The sequence below is a fragment of the Martes martes genome (assembly GCF_963455335.1).
Source record: "Martes martes genome assembly, chromosome: 2".
In the NCBI taxonomy this organism is placed as follows: domain Eukaryota; kingdom Metazoa; phylum Chordata; class Mammalia; order Carnivora; family Mustelidae; genus Martes; species Martes martes.
Genome location: NC_137889.1, coordinates 107120829 through 107143316, shown reverse-complemented (window position 1 = coordinate 107143316; position 22488 = coordinate 107120829). Strand labels below are relative to the sequence as shown.

General features: G+C 38.9%; 1 protein-coding gene across 1 annotated transcript in view; it reads left to right on the top strand.

Moving 5' to 3' along the window:
- The window catches only part of PAPSS1 (3'-phosphoadenosine 5'-phosphosulfate synthase 1), a 98251-nt gene extending 76291 nt beyond the window's left edge, over window positions 1–21960 (top strand). The window contains exons 11-12 of the mRNA XM_080797738.1: window positions 8310–8539; window positions 21227–21960. Coding sequence (XP_080653864.1) covers window positions 8310–8539; window positions 21227–21365 — 369 coding nt within the window. The 3' untranslated portion in view covers window positions 21366–21960. The remainder of the gene's footprint in view (window positions 1–8309; window positions 8540–21226) is intronic.
- Window positions 21961–22488: the final 528 nt, after the last annotated feature.

Below are 22488 nucleotides of genomic sequence, written 5' to 3'. Positions count from 1 at the left end.
TCTTTGCCCTGAAAGTTATCCATGCTTTATTTCCTTAATAGAAACTGTTTCTGTGCAGATAAGCAGATGCCCGACACTGGGACAGTAGGAATATTCTGCCTCCTGGATGACAGTGTATTTATTTAATTAGTCTGTGCTTTATACCAGTGTCCGTGGCTTAAATAGGTTGTGTGTTTGGATATAAATCTGTTCCTCCCCATAAGCACTTCTGAGTTTCAACAACCTAAAGAGACATTCTTTCTGGAGATTTAAGCCTGATTGTAAGAGCCATTAACTCCCCAGTTTAATTGTAAACTTCGATTTCCTTTGGGGTGTTTGATAGTTTTGTCTTATTTATCGTATTCATGTTTCTAGAGTTGTGCAACACAGGCTCTTACTAGGATCTCTGGGGTCACATATTACCTAGTTCTCCTGGGATATAAAGCACATTAATATTTCTGTGGCACAGTGAATGATTTTTCACACCAAATGGGATCAGTAGAGCCCACAGCTAACTTCATGTCAATTTTGATCAGTTTTGCTACGAAATTAGTTTTAAAAACTAGGTACATGGAGGGTTTTGAATTTTAGGTGCATGTGTTACCTAATCGTGGTAAGTTCACAAAATGTACATAGATCCTGCTGTATGCCTTAAACTTACACAATGTTATGTCAATTATAGCTCTAGAAAGCTGGAAAAATAGGATTTCAGGTTTTTCAATAAACAGTTGTGGGTATATAAGGATTTAGAGTCTGAGAAACATTTAGAGTCTGTTGGTGTATATTCAAAGTAACTTTGGGGATCTGTATAGTCTGATATCTTATATATTTTTAGCTTATATCTGGTTTCTTGATAACCGAAATTACTAATTTAATTCAGAGACATTAGATTTTATAGGTGTTTTAGGATGCTTTTCACGGGAGAGAATGCCCTTTTTTTCCTCCCGATTTTCCTCTAGATTTTCTGCTCAGCATCTGTTCTTGTTTCTTAGTGAAGCAGCATCATGTTCCAGTATCGTCTGTTAGTCTGTTTTTCTTGCAGTTAGGTAATCTGTACTGTTCCTTCCCTAAGGGTAGTGCTAACCAGGATTTGTCCTCCTGACGTCCTATCTGGCTGTAGGGCCTGGCACAGTGTAAGGGGCTCAGTAAGAATAGCTATGCCTGAGTTTGGGGGTTAGAGATACCCAGGAGTAATACTCGTTCTCTCGGTTGTCATTTTGCACCTTAGACATGTTACTGAAACGTGCCAAGTCTCACTTTTCCTATTTGCGAAATAGGAATAGTAACTGGTTAATTTGCTATAAACATTAAGTGAGATAATATTTACAGAACACTTTGTACAGTGACTAGCATATCAGGAGCTCAGTAATTGGTACCTATGTTGATCTTCTCTCACCCTGGTAAAGAACTTCATGAAATGTTTTCCAATGCCTTACCACCTTTGGTCCTTAAAATAATAATTGGTGAGACGGTGGAGAGGCAGAGCAAATCAAGCACTTCTGTCTTTTCTCAAAAGCAAATTTTGGGGCCCCTGGGATCGAGAGGCAGGAGTGAGATGGGGAGGCTGGGCCATGGTGGATTTACTCTCCTTCCCCTCGATCCTCCCAATCTGCAATGCTGGGCTCAGCCAGGGAAGCATAATTTATTTATTTATATTTTTATTTTTTATTTTTTGGGAAGCATAATTTATGAGAAAAAAATCAGTTTGGTTGCTGATGGTTGTGAACAAATACATCTCTTACATTTGAGTTGTGTTATTTCAAAGACTCAGACAGTTGAGATTCCTTGCACATAAATGGAATCTTTGGGAAAACTTGTAAGGAAGATCACATCTCAGTTTCTTGATTTGCAGAATGAAGGATTTAGATTCCAGTCTACACTCCCTTTCAACTCTTAAGATTGTGTGATGAGGGTAATTGCAAATTGTAATTCTCTTCTGCAAGCTGGAGAATGAAACATCTAAGTAGAATTTGTAATTTTTGCATTGCATGTCATCTGTGTGACTCTCATGAGGGTTGAATACTGTTCAGTACCCGTACAAAGTAATAGAAATTGTTACTAGTACTAGTTGGCACAATTAAGATCGAAAGCCGTAGGAACCCATAATCTAATGATGGGAAGGGTGAACCTCTTTTTTCACTTGCCTCTCTAGATTTTCCCAGTCACTTGAAGAGTTTAAAATGATTCCTACTGCTGAGGAATCAGGAGACAGGCCATTATGATTTACGAATTTCAGGAAAATAGATTAATATTAGAGAGATGTGATACTGTGCAAAGAAGAGAGAGGAGTATTTTAACATGGAATTTGTGAGGTGAATGAAGGTATAGATTTTTTTTAACCCAACAAAAATAGGTCATGGATTGATTTTGTAAAGAATTTTTGTACTATTGAAATAAGTACACTTTTGACAGTTTGGGAAGGAAAATTTGCACATTTATGTAAGAAAATAGTTTCTATGCCTAAATTCTTTTATAAACCAGCTGAGTATTTGATTTTTGCTATATGGAATGTTGATTTTAATAAAATTTATTACATTTATATAAAAGTGAATTTCAGAGTGAATATATAAAGAAATAGGTCACCTAAGCTGGACTTAGAATTGTTCTATTTATTATCCTCAGTTCTTTCAGAGAGTGTGTAAAGGGTTAGGGGAGGAGGGAGAGGCAGAGGGAAAGAGAGAATCCCAAGCAGGCTCCATGCAGCCCCAACATGGGATTTGATCTCTTGACCTTGAGATCATGAAAGAAAATGAGAGGTGCCAGTAAATTAGCTGCCAGCGAGAATGAAGCTATCGACACTCTAAAGGAAAATAACACAATTCAGACTGCTTAAAAGAAATCATGCACAGGTCCAGCATGTAGTAACAAATAATTACAAATATGAAGAAGCAGGAGGGTGCGATCTATAATCCAGAATAAAAGCTGTCCCTAGACACATACCACGAGATGATGCTGTTGTAGGAATTAGCAGTTAATAGCATTAAAGCTTCTTAAAAGCAAATATGGTCTTATGGATGTGGAATCTCAAAAATATGGAAACTATATAAAAAAGAATAAAATGGAAAGTCAAGGACTATAAAAGTGGATCTGAAATGAAAACATCTGTTGGATGGATGTAAATGCAGACTGGAGTTGGTAGAAGGAAAGGTCAGTGAAAGAAAAGTCAGATCAATCAAAGTTACTTGAAAAGAAAAGGAAAGTAGATGGGAGAAATGAGCAGAGCCTCAGTGAGCTGTGGGCAGTATCAAGCTATTTAACATATGTATAATTGGAGTAATGAAAGGAGGAGAGAGAAAAAGAAATGTGCCAAAAAAGGTTTTTGGAAAAGTGATGGTTAAATTTTTCTAAAATTGGTGGAAAATGTCAACCTACAAATTCAAGAAGCCTAATAATCTTAGAATAAATCCAAAGATAACCACACTTAGGCACAAGCAGTCTGCTGAAATTTCATGATATAAAAAGGATCCTGAAAAGGAAGCTCCTGGGTGGCTCAGTGGGTTAAGTGGTTAAGCGTCCGACTCCTGGTTTCAGCTCTGGTCATGATCTCAGGGTCATGAGATTGAGCACCTTGTCTGGCTCCACGCTCATCGGGGAGTCTGCATCCCACCCCCTCTTGCACACTTTCTTTCTCTCTCTCAAATAAATAAATAAATACAATCTCCCCCCCCCCCCCAAAATGAAAAACCAAACGATGAGGGAGGGAAGAAGAGGGAACAATAGGGAAATAGTAGGAACGATGGCTGACTTCTCAGAAGCCATACGAACAAGAAACAATGGAGTGAGATCTTTAACAAAAAGAAATGCCTGTTAATCTAGAATTTATATTCAAGCAAAATAAAGGTGAAGTAAGGACATTTTCAGATAAATGAGAGTTGAGAATTGTAATAGGGAGACATTTTTCAGAAATCTTCTGGCAGACTTCCTCAGAGGTCCCATTGTTTGCTCAGAGGCCCACAGTGTACGGCCAGCTGTATGGCTGTACAGCAGGGAAGGCTGCAAAAACAAGGACCTGGCACTTTCATCCTCTAGACTGAGGTTTCTGTCATTAAGAAAGAGATCGGGGTGAGGGAAAGTCAGTTGTTGTATAGGCATCCAGCACTGTTCACCACGTAGGAGTTAAATTACTTTTGTAATCAGAAAAAAAGCCAATCTGTTATTTGGCACGCAGATGCAGGTAAAGTAGAAAATAAGTCACATGGTAGGTTGGCCATTTATGGATTCTTAGAAGACTTTATAGGAAAGCCGTAGACATCACTTGCATTCCTTCTTCCTGTGCATTCAGTATTCCAAACCTGCTTGCCACATAAAAAGTTAATACATCTTGACCTCAGTTGTGCTGGAGGGATAAACAGGCAACTCTCACAGGGTTTCAGTGACCACCTTCTAGGCAGCGTGTCATCTTTTTCATAGAGCAAGTGAATTTTCTTTGGAAACACTGGCTAGGAAGTAATTAAATGCAACTGAAATTGTCATGGACTATTTCACAGAGTAGTAGTAACAGTGGCAATGTTTGTGACTGTCCTTTGTTGAGGGCCAAAGGGTATCTTGAGTGTTTTCAAGCCTCCCACCAATCTGATATGTTAAACATTATCTTTTTCATTTTTATAATTTTGGAAACTGAGGGTTCAGTTTCAAGTCCAAACTCTACTAAGGGCATTCTGTCATGAAGAGGCAAAAGCAGGCTTTAAATCCAAGACAGTCTGATTCTAAAGCCTGTCTTCCTAAACTAGATACAGGATGGCTATGGGCTGACTTGCATTCTTTCGATTAAAGCATATTACCTTTTCAGTGGGTTGTAAGTTGATTCATACCAGGCATTCTTGGAAGAGTTACATGTGATTTGTTTATTCCGGGTTGTTAACAGTTTTAAAAGTATTCTCACAGGGAAATCAGTCCCTAAAATACAAATTGAAATTATTTGGTCACTTGCAGGAGAATGTTGACTCTGTCCGTGTTTGTTATGTTTACCTTTAATTTACTCATTTAACATCTAGAAGAAATTAAAGAGGCAATTCAATTTCTGGGTATTTTATAAACCAAAATCAGAACTGGCCGCTGCCAGTTGCTTTGTGATCCTGTAAGGTACTAATTTTTCTGGCTTCGGTTTCCTCCTCTTGTAAAAGGGCAGAGAGGGTTGGATTAAATGTTCTGAGCTTCCTTACATGTTAAAATTAAGCCATACATCCTTGGTTCATTGACCATTTGGTACTTGAATGATTTACTTATCTAGCTATAAATATTTAATGAACAAAGTAAGTTCACCTGAAATCAGAGAACTTCGATTGCCTTTTTAATTTAACTCTGTAAGCAGTAGCTAATTTGCATGAGGCTGAAATGATTTTCCACTTAAGTGAAATTGCCAAGTAGTTAATTGATGATTTGATTTTGACCCTTTGATAAAATTTCTGAGTCGGAACTAGCAAAGGTCTTGTGTGTGTCTACAGTGAAGGGGCAGAGGGGAGTGACCAGAATTTTCATGAAGTGCTGAATCTGAGAGTGGTTGGAGGAAGAGGGGTCATATATGAGGAACAAAAATCTTTTATCATGTTTTGCCATCTTGTTCATACAAAACTATTACAGCTCATTACAAACAGTAGTAATGCTGCACAGTGGAAAACATATAGTGATAGGACCTTGGGGTCCTCTTTATTTAGCTAGCATATGGGGAAAGAGAACTAGGATAGTGCTCAGGAGGTTTTTGAATGTTCCATGTTTGGAACTGGCCACATACCATTTGGGCTTTCATTTTTTTCGGCCAAAACTCTGCCACATGATTACACTGCAAGGAATACTAGGGATTATGTTAAACTGTGTTCTCAGTAAGAAAGGTAGTATAAGGTCCTTAGAAATACGGGTATATGGAAAAATAGGTGAGTGGGAAAAAAAAAAAGTCAAGACAATTATTAAGTCTAGGAAAAACAAATAGTTGTATAAGGAGGGGAATAAAATAAAGACGGTAATAGCTAACATTTATTGTGTACTTTATACCAAGTCTATTCTAAGTCTTTATGTTTCATATATTAGTTTTCTTAAAAAATTTATGAGATAAATACAATTGTACTTCCAGTTTTACAGACAAATATTGATTTCACCAACAGTGGTGATATCACTGTATCTCTTGGATAAATGGGATAGGGAATGAGGAAAATGGAGTTAGAGTCAAGCATCATCATAGTAGGAAATATAAATAGTCAGATCAGCAGCGTACAAATGCCATTTAGAAACACAGGGGTGCCTGACCGGCTCAGTCAGTGGAGCACAGAACTCTTGATCAGAGCCCCATGCTGGGTGTAGAGAGATACTTAAAAATAAAATCTTAAAAAAAGAAAGAAACACAGGTAAAAATCAGTAGAAACGACTGAAAAAGCTGAAACTCCTCAGGGTGATCAGTTTGAGTGTCGGGTTTGGGATTGTCCCTATGTTATTGCACTTTCTAAACCATGTCGATAAAAATATATCTTAGTCTAAGATGAACTACTAAGAGAGAACAAATGACAACATTGTGTGGGTGGTCATCATTTATATCTTATTTTCACCTAGACCAGAATGATTGTGTAAGTCACTTGAGTGGTGGAGCTTAATGATGAAAGGGAGCTGAGGCCAGATTTTTAGACCTGGGTTTCCTCTGCGTTTTCTTGGCCAAGTCACTTAACCTTTGGGCGATCATTTTCTTCATATGTTAAAGAGAATGATGCTCTTTTACAGCTACTTTAACTTCTAAAGTTCTACAGTTGCGGGTGTTAAATGAATTATTTTTTGTTTCTCCACACTTGCTAGTGTGGCTGTCTCTGCTTCCGAGCTTGTTTTGGATGCTGTGTAGCCATAGAGTCATAGTCAACACCTGGTTTTACTCTTACCTGGTATCTGGGGTATGAATCACTTAGCTATCAGGTTTTCTCAGTGCCAGTGTGTGTATGTAAGGATTCATATAATTGAAATCCTTGTCATCCGGTAGCTTTTTTTTTTTTTTTTTTTTCAACCTGTTCTAATGTAACAGAGAAGAGTGTATACCTTACGAGTTTATGTGTGGTTCAAGGACTTCTTACAGCGAACGTACTCTAATTACCAGCAACCAGGATCCTGGGTTGTGAGACAGAACCTTACCAGGGACTCCTAGAGCTAACATCAAAGTGGATTAGATACAAGCTCTTATTTCCAAAGTTGGTAATTTTCAATTACAAGATGAGTAAGTTCTGAGGATTGAATGTTCTGCTTAGTGATTATAGTTAATAATACTATATTATGTACTTGAAATTTGCTGAGAGTATATCTTAATTGTTCTCAGCTCACACACACACACACAAAGGTAACTGTGAGGTGATGTGTTAATTAACTTGATTGTGGTCAGTATTGAACAATATATATGACTATCACATCATGTTGTATGCTTTAGATATATACCGTTTTATTTGTCAGTTATTCTCAGTAGAGCTGGGGGGAAATAAAGAACATTACCATTAACCCAGAAGCCCCTTCCAGTTGCTTCCCTCAAAGGATAAACTGCTAGCCTGACTTCTAAGAGATTAGATTTTGAACAATATATAAAGGACATATTGTGGTTGTGTACACGCATACATATAGACACATGTACATTTACAGATCTCTTAAGAGGCAAAAATATGTATAAATACATATGCATAAACATCTATCCGCATTTATGGTTTTAGATTTTAGTGGGAAGGCCTTGCCAATTTTGTTCCTGGCTTTCCAAGATGACATATTTAAATTTGTTGATATTTCCTACTGATATTCATTATATAAATACTCCAGGTCCTTCTCAATGTATGATGGTGTTATGTCCTGGTAAACCCATCATAAGTTGAAAATACCATTAAGTCAAAATGCAGTTAATACACCTAACATACCACACATCACAGCTTAGCCTAGCCTACCTTAAATGTGCCCAGAACACTCATGTTAGCACAGTTGGGAAAAATCACCTAACACAGAGCCTGTTTTGTAATGAAATGTCGAATACTTCATACAATTCATTGAATGCTATACTGAACATGAAAAGCAGAATGGTCAGAATGGTTGTCAGTGTGTGGGTTGTTTACCTTTGTGATCGTGTGGCTGATTGGGAGCTGTGGCTCACTGCCCCTGCCCAGCATCTTGAGAGAGGATTCTACTGCATATTGCTAGCCTGGGCAAACACCAGAATTCCAAGTTAGAGGTATGGTTTCTCCCGAATGTGTATATTACTTTCACACCATCGTAAAGCTGGGGACCATAAGTTTGGGGCCATCTGTATCCATGTATCTATTATCCGTTTACTACTTCTAAGTACTGGCCTAAAAGCAGAGTTACCAAATATGAAAATTTTATTCCAGGTCCAGTGGCATTGCAGAGCACGGATGGTTGCAGGAGCCAATTTTTACATTGTTGGACGGGACCCTGCTGGCATGCCTCATCCAGAAACAGGGAAGGATCTGTATGAGCCAACTCATGGTGCCAAAGTGCTGACAATGGCCCCTGGCCTAATCACCTTGGAAATAGTTCCCTTTCGAGTTGCAGCTTACAACAAGAAAAAGAAGCGTATGGACTACTATGACTCTGAACAGTAAGTTTTATATTCACAGATCTAGGGAACGCCCTGTGTTCTAAGCTGCTCCCAGGGCACATTGTCGCAGCTTTGCAATAACTTGACTGATGGCAGACTTTGTTGTACGCATTTCAGAGAAAGCCCAAACCTAGGAAACTAACTTCTCAATATGCTAGCAGTTAGAAGCAGAGATAGAAATTGAATCTGGGGGCGCCTGGGTGGCTCAGTCATTGAGTGTCTGCCTTAGGCTCAGGTCACGATCCCAGGGCCCTGGGATCGAGCCCCGCATCGGGCTCCCTGCTTAACAGGGAGCCTGCTTCTCACTCTCCCACTCCCCCTGCTTGTGTCCCTCTCTTGCTGTGTCTCTGTGCCAAATAAATAAATAAAATCTTTTTTAAAGAAGACTTGAATCTAGTTTTCATGGTCCATGATTTCAGGAATTTTGTTTTGTAGTTCCTAAGGGCAGTATCGACATTTCTTTGTCTGCCATATCTACTGTATGGTGTAGAACATGTAGAAGGAGTCTAGGGACTTAGTGATGATTAGTCTGGTAAGCCCAGAAAATCTATTCAGTGAGAGAGAATTTAATATTTGTATAATCCCTATGGGACAGGCACTGTCCTGATTGCTCTATAGGTATTAAATTAATTATTCCCCACAATATCCTATGGTATTGTTATTCCTGCTTTATAGATCAGTAGTAAGCTGAGGAATACAAAGTTCACATAACTTGCCTAAGGCCACAGAGTAGTAAATGGCACCCGGCAGTTGAATCCAAGCAGCGTGTCTCCCAAGCCTGTGCTCTTGACCGCTAAGAGTGCAACTTCTTTCTTCAAAAATCTTAGAGGAGGGGCAAAAAACGAACAAACTTTTAGTACAGATTATTGGTAGTGTTGAACATGTATCTATGACCCTTCTGTATTGATCTTTATAGACAGTATCAGTCTAAATTTAGAGTGGTGGTAGAAGGCCCTAGAATAGGAAGTCGGGGGTTCTAGCCCTGTCCTTGCTTGGTGACTTGAGAGTTCTGGGCCTCTCTGGCCTGGGTTCTTGTCTAAAGTGATTGCAGTGGAGGAGCTGATTCCATCTTAGCCTAAAATCTGTACTTCTTTCCATGATCTGTAGCACCTAATTATTTTTACACTTTTACTTGTTTTGTTGATTAATGCTTATTTAGTACACATTACATCTCCTTATATAGTATACGTCTTTTTTAGCACAAATTACAATTCATGTTCACGTAGAACAGGTATTTTTTATATATGTTTTCTTACATTTACTTCTACTGACAGGTGCTAACTGAAAGTTGGCCGTGGTCCAAAGCCCTTTAATCTGAGAGCCCTCATCCTTTCTCTGTGATACTTCACAATTAACTCTGTATTCAGGACTAATGCTGACCCTGACCCCGTGTCCTCATTTGGTGTGGCCCATTTTGTTGATGGGGACAAGAAAGAAAAAGAAACCTTTCATAGATTAAAACATTTTCTTGTTTCTAAAAGCAATGTAAAGTTCAGTGTCATTGAATTTCTTTGTGATAAATGATAAATTGGGTAAAGAAATACTACCATTTACAGTGGCGTTTAAGGGATTTATTGGCTTCCCATTTAATGGTCTAAATAATTCTGGAGAAAAACAAATGCACAATGCTAGGTGATAGCAGGCTTTTCAGAGTGATGAACTATAGCTCAGATTAGGAGTCAGTGAACAGGAGAGGCTTATATAACTGATACAGGCAACTCCTAACTGTACCTGTGGCCTAGGTGGGGGCTTGAAGACAGAAGCTCTTATTTTCTGAAGATCTGCAATGTGGCCCACATTCCAGCATACTTCTGAACCACACCAAGAGAAGAATTTGCGATAATGCAGACCATTTTTACTTTTTTAAAAGACCAGCGTTCGCCAACACGTAGAAATAGTTCTGAATCGTGGCATGTTGTGTTTTGTTTTGTTCTAAGAATATATATGTCTGGGTATGTCATTTGTGTGTGTGTATATATGTATGTGTGTGTACATACACTTAGTGCACACACATGGTGCAATTTCACTGTCTTAAAAACAATGCAACTATAAGAGGGGTGTACTGAGAGTTGCAAATGGGCCTTCTCTTCCAAAGGGATGCTTTGGAAGCTTTAACAAGAGAATTTTAAGAAAAATAAAAGCAATTTTAGTAAAACCTTGAACTATATTTCCACCGTAGGTGATTGAAACTGAAACTATAAATTAAATATAAAGGAGAGTGAAAAAAAATAAATTTCTAAAACAGTCCTGCCCTTTTGTGGTTAAAATTATGTAGGGCCACCAGCAGGGATTCTAATTTACGGATTCTGAGGAGAGGCCTGCACACCAGCAGTTCTTTAGAAAGCTCCCCAGCCAAGAACCCTTGATGGAGGGTAGCATTGCTTTCTACAAATTTGAAGATTTTAAAAAAAAATTAATTTGGTAGAGAGAGAGATAGCACAAGTAGGCAGAATGGCAGGTCGAGGGAGAGGGAGAAGCAGGCTCTCCGCTGAGCAGGGAGCCCGATATGGGGCTCTTGATCCCAGGACGCTGGGATCATGACCTGAGCCCAAGGCACCTGCTTCACCGACTGAGCCACCCAGGTGCCCCGCTTTCTACGAATTCGTAACACATAGAGTGTCAGAGGTGGGCTGGGCTGGGAAACCTTTTCCTTCTCATCCAGCATGTAGCTGATTAGTTTGTGTACAAGATGTTAATGTTCCCAAAAGTAATGTTTAGTTACAGAGTGAGGAGAAAGAAGTAGAATCATCCTGCCAGTGGCTAAGTAGTTAAAACTTAGGTGAGTTTCCATGCTGGTAAGTTAAGGAAGCAAAACTAACTAGAGCTGAGCTGTTCTTTACCCTTCTCCTTGCGCTGCTGTCTCATTACTGAGGTTTCTTCGCGTGCGTGGTCAGGTGACTCCGTCACCCAAGGGATCCAGAACCCATCTGTGTGTAGTTGACTGATGGGGTGGGAAGCCCTTGATAACTTTCATGTTTTGTTAAATCTGTGTAGTATTGCTTTAAGTCTCTCTCTTAATCATTCAAAAGCTAAATAATTACATCAGTTCTCATAAGATTTTCCAGTGATGAATTCTATATTAGTTGCATGAGTGGCTCACTTTCTTGGAATTTTTTTGAGTTACCAAATCTTAATAAATTGTAACTTGGGAAGCCTTAAAACTGCCTTAGTGTTCTAGTTTTTTATATTTGTGTTCAAATATAATTAAGTTGATGGGACTATGTTGGAAAGTGATTAAAATTTTATGGAAAGGCGATAGTCTTTGATGTAGTGAGAAAACACAGTTATTAATTATGCACATATGAGGTTGTCTTATGCTTGATTAATGGACGTTTCTCAATGCCAGCTTTTATGTAATTAATGATTTTGTAGGTTTTGATTTAATTAAATACTAGTGTAAGACAAGGCTTAGGGAGAAAAAAAACAAACTTTATGAAGATTTCAAGCAAGATATTGATAGGAATTGTGATAAAAATCATCTGTTTTTACTTAGGAAGTTAAGTAAGTTTATATTTGCTATAATAGTGATTCAAGGAAATTTAGTTTTAGGACTACAAGATTCAACCCCATTCTTTCAGACATTACAAACAAACCTTTACAGAGAATTCAGTTATTTGTAAAGTTTTTTCCCTTTATGCAATAGATCTCTGTATTTGGGTAGAAAAATGCAAAATTATAGTTCAGATTCTTGCAGTAGCAACTCAATAAAAAGCACTACATGAGTGAGAGTGGCCTTATGGAAGTGGGTGAATGAAGGGACAGGTGGATGAAAGTGTTTGTGATCTGGTTATTTTCACATTATCAATAGAGTATTTTCATAGTTTTAATGCTGGAGTAGATCTTAATTGATATATTATTGCTGTCATTTAAAAAAATTCTCTAATTGTAGGCATCTCTCAAGGCTTTTTGATATAGCTTTCCCTTTTCTATACTTTACACAGGAAAGCTCATCATCTGTAGTGGTTTCTGTGTGATGACTCTTAAAGCTACACTTCAGTGTTTCCAAGTTGCTAATTGTGTTAGCTTTCTAATGCTGCATAGCACATGACCACAAAGTTAGTGGTTTCCAACAGTACTACTTATTATCATACAGTTCTTTAGGTCAGAAGTCTGGGTGGACTACATTGGGTTTTCTAGCCCGGCTGGGCTCTTATCTGAAAGTTCTGGAAAGAATCCACTTCCAAGATCCCTTGTTGGCAGAATTCAGTTCCTTGCAGCTGTGGGGCTGAGATCCCCATTGTCTTACTGGCTTTTGACTAAGGATTGCTCTCTGCTCCTAGAAGCCATTTTATGTTCTTTCCTGTGGATACCTCCATCCCAGCAATAGAACCTTCTTCATGGTGAATCCTTCTCATACTTAAGATCTCCCTGACTTTCCCTTCTGTTACCAGCTGAGAAAAGTCTTTGCTTTCAAAAGGTTCCAGTAATTAGGTTAGACCCACTCAGATAATTTCACGATTTTAGATCATTTGATTAGTGTAACTCATTGCAAGTGACCTATAGTGGTAGTAACATTATTTGTCTTCATTCTTTCATAGACCCCTCCTTGGAAAACACTCTAGAGAAGTGAGAAGTTTGTGTTTTCTAGAAGTAAAATAAAAGTAACTTTTTTCTCTCATGGTTAATATTAAAAATAATAGGTAGAATATCCTAAGGAAATGTGTGGTATTTTCATTATAAAACCCAGTAGTACTCATGTTCTGGCTTTTTAATCAGTTGTAACGTCTGAAAGAAGTGGGGGCAAGGGCCATGCATTGAAAGGTAACCAACAATATAAGGGTCCCAATTAGAACTCTGCTGTGCTAGAATAAACTATATGGGAGGAAGATTTATTATTTTTAATGCCAGGGACACCAAAGTTGCCTTGAACCAAAGGCCGAAGATCTGCTCCTTCTCTCTACCCCAAAGCCCTGACCAGCTTTGTGCTCTTAGGAGATAAAGGGACATAACTGTAAGTACTAGAGAATAAGTAGAAAGAGCAAATGGGACAGTTCTCAGGAAAATACTTCCCTTAGTGCTTAGGAAAGCAGCCTGGTGGAAGGAAAATAGGCCTCGGTCATGTGTGCTCGCTCTTTCAAACCTTTGTTCCTGGAAGGTTGCTTCTTTCTGGGTGAGTGGGGTACCCTGCCTATGATGCATTCTTGGGTGGTAACAAATGAATAGGATGCGTCCCCTCAGTGGTCAGCCAACTAAAAAAACAAAACAAACACATGTTTTTAAAAAAAGTTTAAAAGCATTTAAAAGGCAAAAAAAACAATATTAACAATTTAAAAATAACACTCATGCCTTTGTGCTTTGATTTTTTTTTCTGTGCTTTGATTTTATTCTTTTTCTGTACATTCATTTAACACAGTTGAGTTTATAACACAGTTGAATTTTTTTATCCTGCTTTTAATTACTTACTTTTCACGAGCATCTTTTCACGCGATTCGAGGCTCTCTGCACACATTGCGGTGGCTCCTTGTTCATTCTGGTGCCAGACTGTGCCACGCGTCGCAGTGGCTGTGTGCACAGGGCAGGGCTGAGTGGGGGGGCCTGGAGGCCACGCCATGCTGCAGAGCAAGACTGGCCCACAGGCTTCCTCACAGCTCACACGTGTCCTTAGGTAGCATCTGCCTGTCATACCTGGTCCCACCTCTTGTGCCCGTTGTCCAGCACACACGGGGTACAGTGTTTCTACAGCAGGATTTTCAAATGTTGCATGGTTGAGACCTGGCTGTGATCTGCCCTCAGACTGTAGGGTGGTGCCGTGTTGTCCCTGAGCTCACTTACCTGCAAACAATTCCAGGAGGAGCCACTAGTGTTATGTTTGGTGTTGTGATCCCCACCCCCCCCCAATCTGCTTTTCTTTTTCCTGTGACTTTGGGAGCTTCTCACTTTTCTTATGTTTTCTGCCCCCTTGGAGGTAGGACTGGAATTTCCTTATTATAGCAATATCAAATCAGTTTCTTAACAACACACCATTTAGCAAACTTTCTTAATCTTGGCATTATTGACATTTGGGGCCAGATAATTTGTTGGTTGAGTGAGGGGTCCAGTGCATTCTAGGATGCTTACCCTGGGGAGGGGGAGCTGAGGTTGCAGAATCACCTCTGTTGAGACTCAAAGATTTGTAACAATATTGGCATATTTGGATACTTATGTTCTTTTTAATTATTTCATCATTAGTGACAAGTCCAAAATATGCTCTTTTTCCCCCCCCTTTTTTTTAAATCTCTCCAGACTTTCTACTTTCATATTTGGAGCTGATCTGCATGTTTTGAGAGTAATAGAAGTCCTGGCTTCTAAATAAATGGGGATAGTCATATGTGTCTCAAAAGTAGAAAACAAATCCCAAGACAAAGAGATCCTGATGACAAATATGAAGGAAATTATTTAATACCGTCAAAGCAATGTCCTTGTTACCTAGCAGTGTCCTGGGTTTAACCTAATTTTCTGGTTAACTCATGCATGCATAAGCTGTTTGGGTCATTAATTTTGAAAAACCCTTTGAAAATATATTTTCTGTCTATACCCTGCAACTAAGTAGGCTGTATACTGGAAGGACCCAGCAACATCGGTGTGCTGTTCAGAAGAGTGGAGGGCATTGTGCTGAGAGGAGGTTTTCCTACTGCCAGAGTTCAGCCATGGACCTGATGGCCATCTGGGGGTGTGTGAGTTTAGTTTTTTGAAAATTGGAATCCACTATTGAGTAATCAGAGACTTCTTTCAGAAGCAGTTGAAAATGGTAATGCTCTTATTCCCGGTTGAAAGCACAGAAGCCCCATTTTACCCATTAAGATATTTTTGGGTCCTTTTGAAACCTGTCTGTTGGCACTCAGTTTAAGACTTCCGTTCATCTACACTGTGGTAGATTAGAGGGTTCATGTCCCTATTTGGTGACGAAAATTGAGTTGACTTCAATACACTTTTTAGGACGGTCCTGGAAATTCGTTATTTGACTGAATGTCTAACAGGAGCTGTTCTCTAGCTTTTACTTATAAGATTGGGGTGCTGGGAGGAAAACATGATGAATTAAGGCTTTTGGTAAGTAGGTTCTAGATAGTTACATTTTTTTGTATATTTCAGTTGATTTTTGGTTTGAAACTAAAAATTGTTAACTTTTTCATGTATTATGCTAGCTGGTGCTTTTTAGTTCCTAGAAAGAAAGCTGTAAGTAACTTTTTATCTGGTTTTGAAGAGATAACTCTTGACCTCATGCCTAAGAATTCTTAGTGTTTTGATCTACACAGTATTATATATGAGCTGCTTTCAAGTTGGACGAAGAGTTAATTGGAACCAAAATAGTTCTTAGGTTCACTTACAAGTTACTACTCTAATTTTTCTATCAGAGAAGAAATTCACCTTTGTTTCTCTGATTGCTTATCGTCCAGTTAGCATTTTTTAACGAGCTGATCTAATTGAATATGAACCTTCAAAAGATACACTTGATGGGCCATCTGCTGACCTCAGCTCTTGTCCATTTGAGCAGCTCGTGCTGGTGGCTCTGACGGCCGCAGATGTGACTAAGAGACAGCAGATGCTTGTAAAGATTTAAGATCTTCAACAAGTGGCCGAGAGTCATTGTACTTTGGAGTTAGTCAAGATGCTGGCCACATGTAGTCAGTACATCCCACATGGGACAAGATGCTGGTGCGTCCCACAGGGTCCCATGTAGCATGCTCGATGGCATGCTTTTCCCCATCCCTGCCACTCGAGCCCCTTTCTTTCTTGAAGAGCTGTGGATTGTAAGAATCTGTGACCAAGTGGTTTTGAGAAGGAAAAAAAATCCAACATATTTGAGTTTACTTTTTTCAGGTGCCATGGGAGATTGGTTAAACTAGTGTAATTGTATGGCTTATTAGAATTGCTTTGTAGTGAAAGCCTCGGGGTCATTTATTTAGTAGCCTTCTCTGCTTCTGGCAGATTGCTGATTACTCACAGGTAAAGTGAAGAGCTAATTTTAGACTATTCCCCACATGTCTGAATTTTCACTTGATTTAATTATTTCTGGAAGGTGATGCCTAATTAAAGATGAACTGTGAAAAATTCGATTATGGGTAATGTGATTCTTGTGCCAGGTCCTTGCACCTGACTTCTGATAAAAAGTAAAATCCTTCTGTGACAGTACAAGTATGAGGCGGAGGAAAATAAATGTGTTTTCTGTAGCCAGGGTGGAGTGGAACCACCACCATGTGGGAACAGAAACTCGCATTTCATGTGATGAAGAAATGTTTGTGGCATGCAGGGCAGATGGAGTGTGAAATAGCGTCAGGAAAAGAGGTACCCAGGGACCTTGGTTTTAAAATGCAATTTCAGAAGGAATGCAAGCAAACTTCTGGATTCCAGACAGTTTGGCATCATGGGGAAGAGAAAGGGCTGTAATTGGTCTGGCTTTTTTCCTTTCATCAGATAGGACAGAGTCATCCCACAGCCGTGCTCTCACATCTTTCTCTTTGCCTTCAAGAACCAGCACTTGGTGCATGGGACACAAGGTTTCCTTTGTTGAAATCAGACCTTAAAATTAATGTGGCCATAAAGCTCTAGGATCCTAATTTTCCTCAGCGAAGATTATTTAGGGTGCCGATCAGTGAACCTCTGGAGCTAAATGAACTGATTTTACATTGGGTTGGAGTGAGGATGTTTAGATACAGTTGGGTAGCTCTCTGGACCTCTCTACCCTCTTGGCTTCCCCTCTGGTTCTGCCCTCAGCAGTAACCTGGCTGGCTTGGAGACAAAATCAGCAGTGTTAATGGATTCTATTATGAATATCCATTCCCACATAGCTTCTTCTTAATCTTGAAGACAGGCTTCACATCTTTATTGAAAAGGTTGAGACCATCCTGCATTAACTTGCCTCGTCTTTTTTTAACCCCATATCATCACTGTTTCTTATTTCCCTGATGCTCCTCCTTGTCCAAGCCCCACTTCCTGTGTCCTTCATGCCAGACTTCCTTCTCCATCTTTCATTTCTCTCCTGGCTTTCATCCTCCTCCCTTTTCTCAGTCTTGCCATTTATTTTTTTCTACCTATAGAGTTAGTGCTTGCTAAGACCTTCCTTTTCCTTTAAAAAAACTCATCTTTTTTTCCACTCTTTCTCTCTGCCACTTTACTACTCTGTTCTTTTCTTCACCATCTACTAAAACTCCTCAGTTAAGAAAAAAATTCTGATTTGTTAGTCCAGTGGGGTTTCTTTCCTCATGGTCATTTTTCTCAGCCTCTCTGTGGCCTTAACATTTTAGAATTTCTCTTCTTCTGTGACCTCCATATCATCTTGGTTTTCCTTCTACTCCTTTGATAAATGCTTTTCCTTTTACTAAGTCGCCTTTCTTTGGAGAGCTTACCTGGTTTCTCCAACTCAGTTTTCATTTTAGTGTTGATAAATTTACAGATTGTTTCTAAGCCCAACCTTACTGAATGTTTTGAAATCTCCTCTCACAGTCTTGCTGCTTTTCTAGGCCCATCTCACATACAGTCAATTTCTTTTTCTCCCTTTAGGTTGTCATTTGTGTAAGAGAAAGATGTTGGCTTATTTCCTGTGTCAACTGTGGTAATCAGCCATCTGCATGGGCCCCTGTGTTCTAGAAGATCTGATTTGTCTTGCACCTTGAACAGATGGGAAAAGTGAGAGATAGCCCCTAGATTGAAACTATTTGGATCCATCTTTTAAGGAATATCTGTTAACCTTTCACTTTTATTGATCATCACTGAGAATTTATAGACATTTAAAAGGGGTTTTACCTAAGCAGATGAGAGCTGTGGAAATGTTGAGCTGAATGCGTGTGTATGTTTTCCTGTCTTTTTGGTAGTTGAGGGAATAGGAAGCAGGCAGGGTGACTAGGGGAAGATGTTGCACGCCTGAATTTGAGTAGTACTTTTCTGCTTAACGGTAAGAAGTGATTTTCCTGTGACTGATGAAATGAGTCACACCATTTTGTATTGCTATCCTCATGTATAGTATTCCAGAATAAAATTTCTAGATATGTTTCAAAGTGGGTTGGGGCATTCACTAAAGTGTGGTTATCTCCCTGCGGAATGGGGCCAACAGCTAATCGAAGAGGAAGAACTTGATTCAGGAAAGAATCGTGTTGATCTTAGGAACTAACAGTTGAGGTCAGGCATAGGGCCAGACCGGGTGAAAGAAGTACACAGAGCCTGGTAGTCATACCACCAGTTGCAAGGTTTAGAAGCCGCATGAGCAATGGGGTCATTAAGCACACAGACAAAATCAGAAAAGCAGAAAGAGAAACCAGAAACCGGTTCCTGGTTTGGATCATGAGGAAGTCACAAAACTTGGTCTTTCTTGGTCTGGAGCCCGCTGTCCGAGGGCTCCTAGGTAGATTAAATGAACCAGGTTAGGAAGGTGGTATGTGGGTTCCCCTGCCTAAAGTGGAATTAAGCAAGGTCAGAAGACATCTGAAGATGATTATGGAAGAGATCATGATGAAGGTCACGTAGAAATATCTAGTGTGAGTAATCTAGATTTAGATAAAAGGGAATGCACAAGTAGCTTGAATTCACCACAGCAATAAAAAACCCTGTATTCCCCCTTTATTGCCAGAAGATGAAGAGTAGTGACTCATTAAGACTATATGTGGTTCTATATTAAACTAGTAGAATTTGTCTATACATATACCTTTTTATTCTTTTATATTTTACCAAATATTTACTGAGTTCCTGATAGGAAAGTTAATAAAGTACCCGATCACTGGTTCATAAATATTTCTGTGTCTATAGCACCATTCAGATATACTTTTTTTTTTTTGAAGATTTTATTTATTTATTTGACAGAGATCACAAGTAGGCAGAGAGGCAGGCAGAGAGGCAGGCAGAGAGAGAGGGGAGTAAGCAGGCTCCCCGCCGAGCAGAGAGCCCAATGTGCGGCTTGATCCCAGGACCCTGAGATCATGACCTGAGCCAAAGGCAGAGGCTTTAACCCACTGAGCCACCCAGGTGCCCCCAGATACACTCTTGACTGTTAATTAATGCTGCTGTGTAAGTATAAATTAATAGCCATTATAACTATCTTGAGACCAGAATAGGAAGCGTAATACTGTAGCAGCATCTTATTTATCTGCTCCTCAGGGCAGTATGCCAAATAATGGAGGTTTTAAGTTAAGGTTAAATTTCTGAAAATTATTTAAACTCACTTTGGGTAGATATTTTTTAAAATAAACTTTTACTTATAAAAATGATATTTGATATTTTATTTGATTTTAATATTGACAGTTGATAAAAATCATTGTAGAAAGGCACAGAAAACATGAGCAAAATTAAAAGCATTTATGATAATACTGTATAGAAATAACCACTATTAATATTTGGGTATATTTCTTTATAGTCTTCTTTCCAGACACTCTGTATTTTAACAAAATTGCATTTGTATTACACATACAGCTTCTTGTCCTGATTATTTTACTCAGTGCTGTACCATAATTTATTTAGAACCTTCAGCCTTCAGGTCATTTACAATATTTTACCATCCCAAAACAACGTTCAGCTAGCTACCTTTATGCATAACATTTGTGTGCATGTGGTTATTTCCTTAGTGTAGATTCCTCGCAGTGTGATTATTAGTTAAAAACACATAACTTGGCGTCCCTCTAGAAGCATGTGGCAGTTTATGATCTATGATCCCCAGGTTAACGCCACAAATAATGAAGTGGCGAGGGAGCATACAGCTCCTAACTGGGAGTAAAAACAGCCTGTGATCTGGTGCCCTAAGTGATCTAGAGCTCTTGATGGGTCCTGGTCTGCTGTGTAGGTTGGTTCTCCTTGTTTGAGGGAAGAGGGTGAAATTCCTAGTAGACTACATAGTAGACTGTAGCCATAGGTGCTCAGTACTTAGGGGTTTAAGGGCCTTTGTGTGTTTTTGAATATTAGAAGATGAAAAACGAACATCATTTTTATGGTATCTTATCAGTGGGATAGTATCAATTACTGCTACTTAACTTGCTTTTGCTGTAAAACGATGACAGTTTTTCTCTTAATGCCCTGTTATGCATTTGACCTTTCAGATTCAGACTTCCTAAAAAGTTTTCAATCTGTGGTAGTTAAATTGGATTTAATACTTTCTTGTTTTTGTAAATTTCTAGTTCTAAATTAGTAGTTGGCATGGGCTGGGGAGGAGGAAGTAAGGGGGACAGGTGGGTATGGCTATAAAGGGGCAAGCCAAGGGATGGTCATGGTTTTGGAACTGTTAATGCGTCTTGACTATGGTGGATACATGAACCTACATAGGTGATAAAATTGTATAGAACTAAATACACAGAGCACGGGTAGAACTAGGGAAATCTGAATCAGGTTGGTAGGTTGCGTCCACACTGATAATCTGATTGTGATACTAGGCTATAGTTTTGCAAGATGCTGCCGTTGGGGAAACTGGGTAAAGGGTACATGAGCTCTCACTGTATTATTTCTTAGGATTGCACGTGAATATATAATGATCTTCGTAAAAATTTCAATTAAAATTTGTTTCCAAGTTCCAAAAATGGGTAATGTTTGATAGCATGGTGTTTTTTGTTCAATGGCAAATCTGAAATCAGATCAGTCATTCATTTTACAAGTTCTATGTTTTATCCAGACTTTTTTCCCATTAAACTTATCTACCGTGAACAGAAGCACAAAAGCGTTTTAAAGTTTCACTGTCACTAAGATTCTAAAAATGGGAAATCATTTTCTTTTCTTTCTTTCTTTTTTTTCTTTCAGCCATGAAGACTATGAATTTATTTCAGGCACACGAATGCGCAAACTTGCTCGAGAAGGCCAGAAGCCTCCAGAAGGTTTCATGGCTCCCAAAGCCTGGACTGTGCTGATGGAATACTACAAATCCTTGGAGAAAGCTTAAGCTGTTGACCTAGTCTCTCCACCTTTGACACTTCACTGAGTAACAAGAGGGGACCACATAATTACTGTTGGCATTTCTTTGTGGTGGTGTCTGTCTGGATACACTTCCTAAAAACAGACCACTTTCCTTAACTAGCATCAGTTTTGGTCTGCCTTATGAGTTTTGTTTTGAACTAGTGTAACACACTGCTGGTTTTAATGTATCTTTTCCACTTATTATAGTTAATATTCCTACAGTACAATTTTAAAATCTTGTCTTTTTATATTATATTTATGCTTCTGTCTTATGATTTTTTCAAGCTGTTATATTAGTTGTAACCAATAGTATACACATTGACTCTCATTTTTCATCCCTTGAAAAAAAGAAAAAATCCACTAAACAATAATCTTGGCTAGACTTTGTTTTGGGAATTTTACAAAACATCTGTAGCAATTAGATTTTCTTTTTCTACATTGAAAATATAAACTGCTTTCTCCTTTCCTTCTAATAAGCTATTGATCTCTCAGCTAGCTGTTATAATCTATTCTTATGATCTGTGTAAGCCCCGAATGAACTTTCGTTATTCAATAACATTAAACTTTTTGGCTTCTTATTTATGTGATGTTTTTTGTTTTGTTTACATGAAACCTTTCCATCTTGAGAGACATGTCTGATGGAAGAGGGAAATTGCAGGCATCTTTCATTTCTGGAGTCTAATAATTAGTTCCTGCACTGTCTTTCATAGTGAATTTTTAAGTGGGAGAATAATGCATTCTCAGTCTACCCAAAAACTCCACCAGTTTCCCCAGATACCTCTCATATTCTTAAACACCTGAGGTGGTGGTACCAGTAATAGAGACCTGATAGAGGGAGTTAGGGGGTTGACAGTTGGTCCATTTGGGGAGGGGGCAGTGTATCAAGTTTGCTTTTGTAGAATATCCTCAAGTCGACTATTCAAGTGGAAATGCTGAGTTAGAAGCTGGATATACAATTTTGGTTGGGATGCCAGTATTTTTTTTTTTTTTAAGTAGTTTTGAGCCCAGTGCAGAGCTTGAACTCATGATCCTCAGATCAAGACCTGGGCTGAGATCAAGAGTTGGACGTTTAACTGGTGCCACCTAGGCACCCAGCCACCTAGGCATCC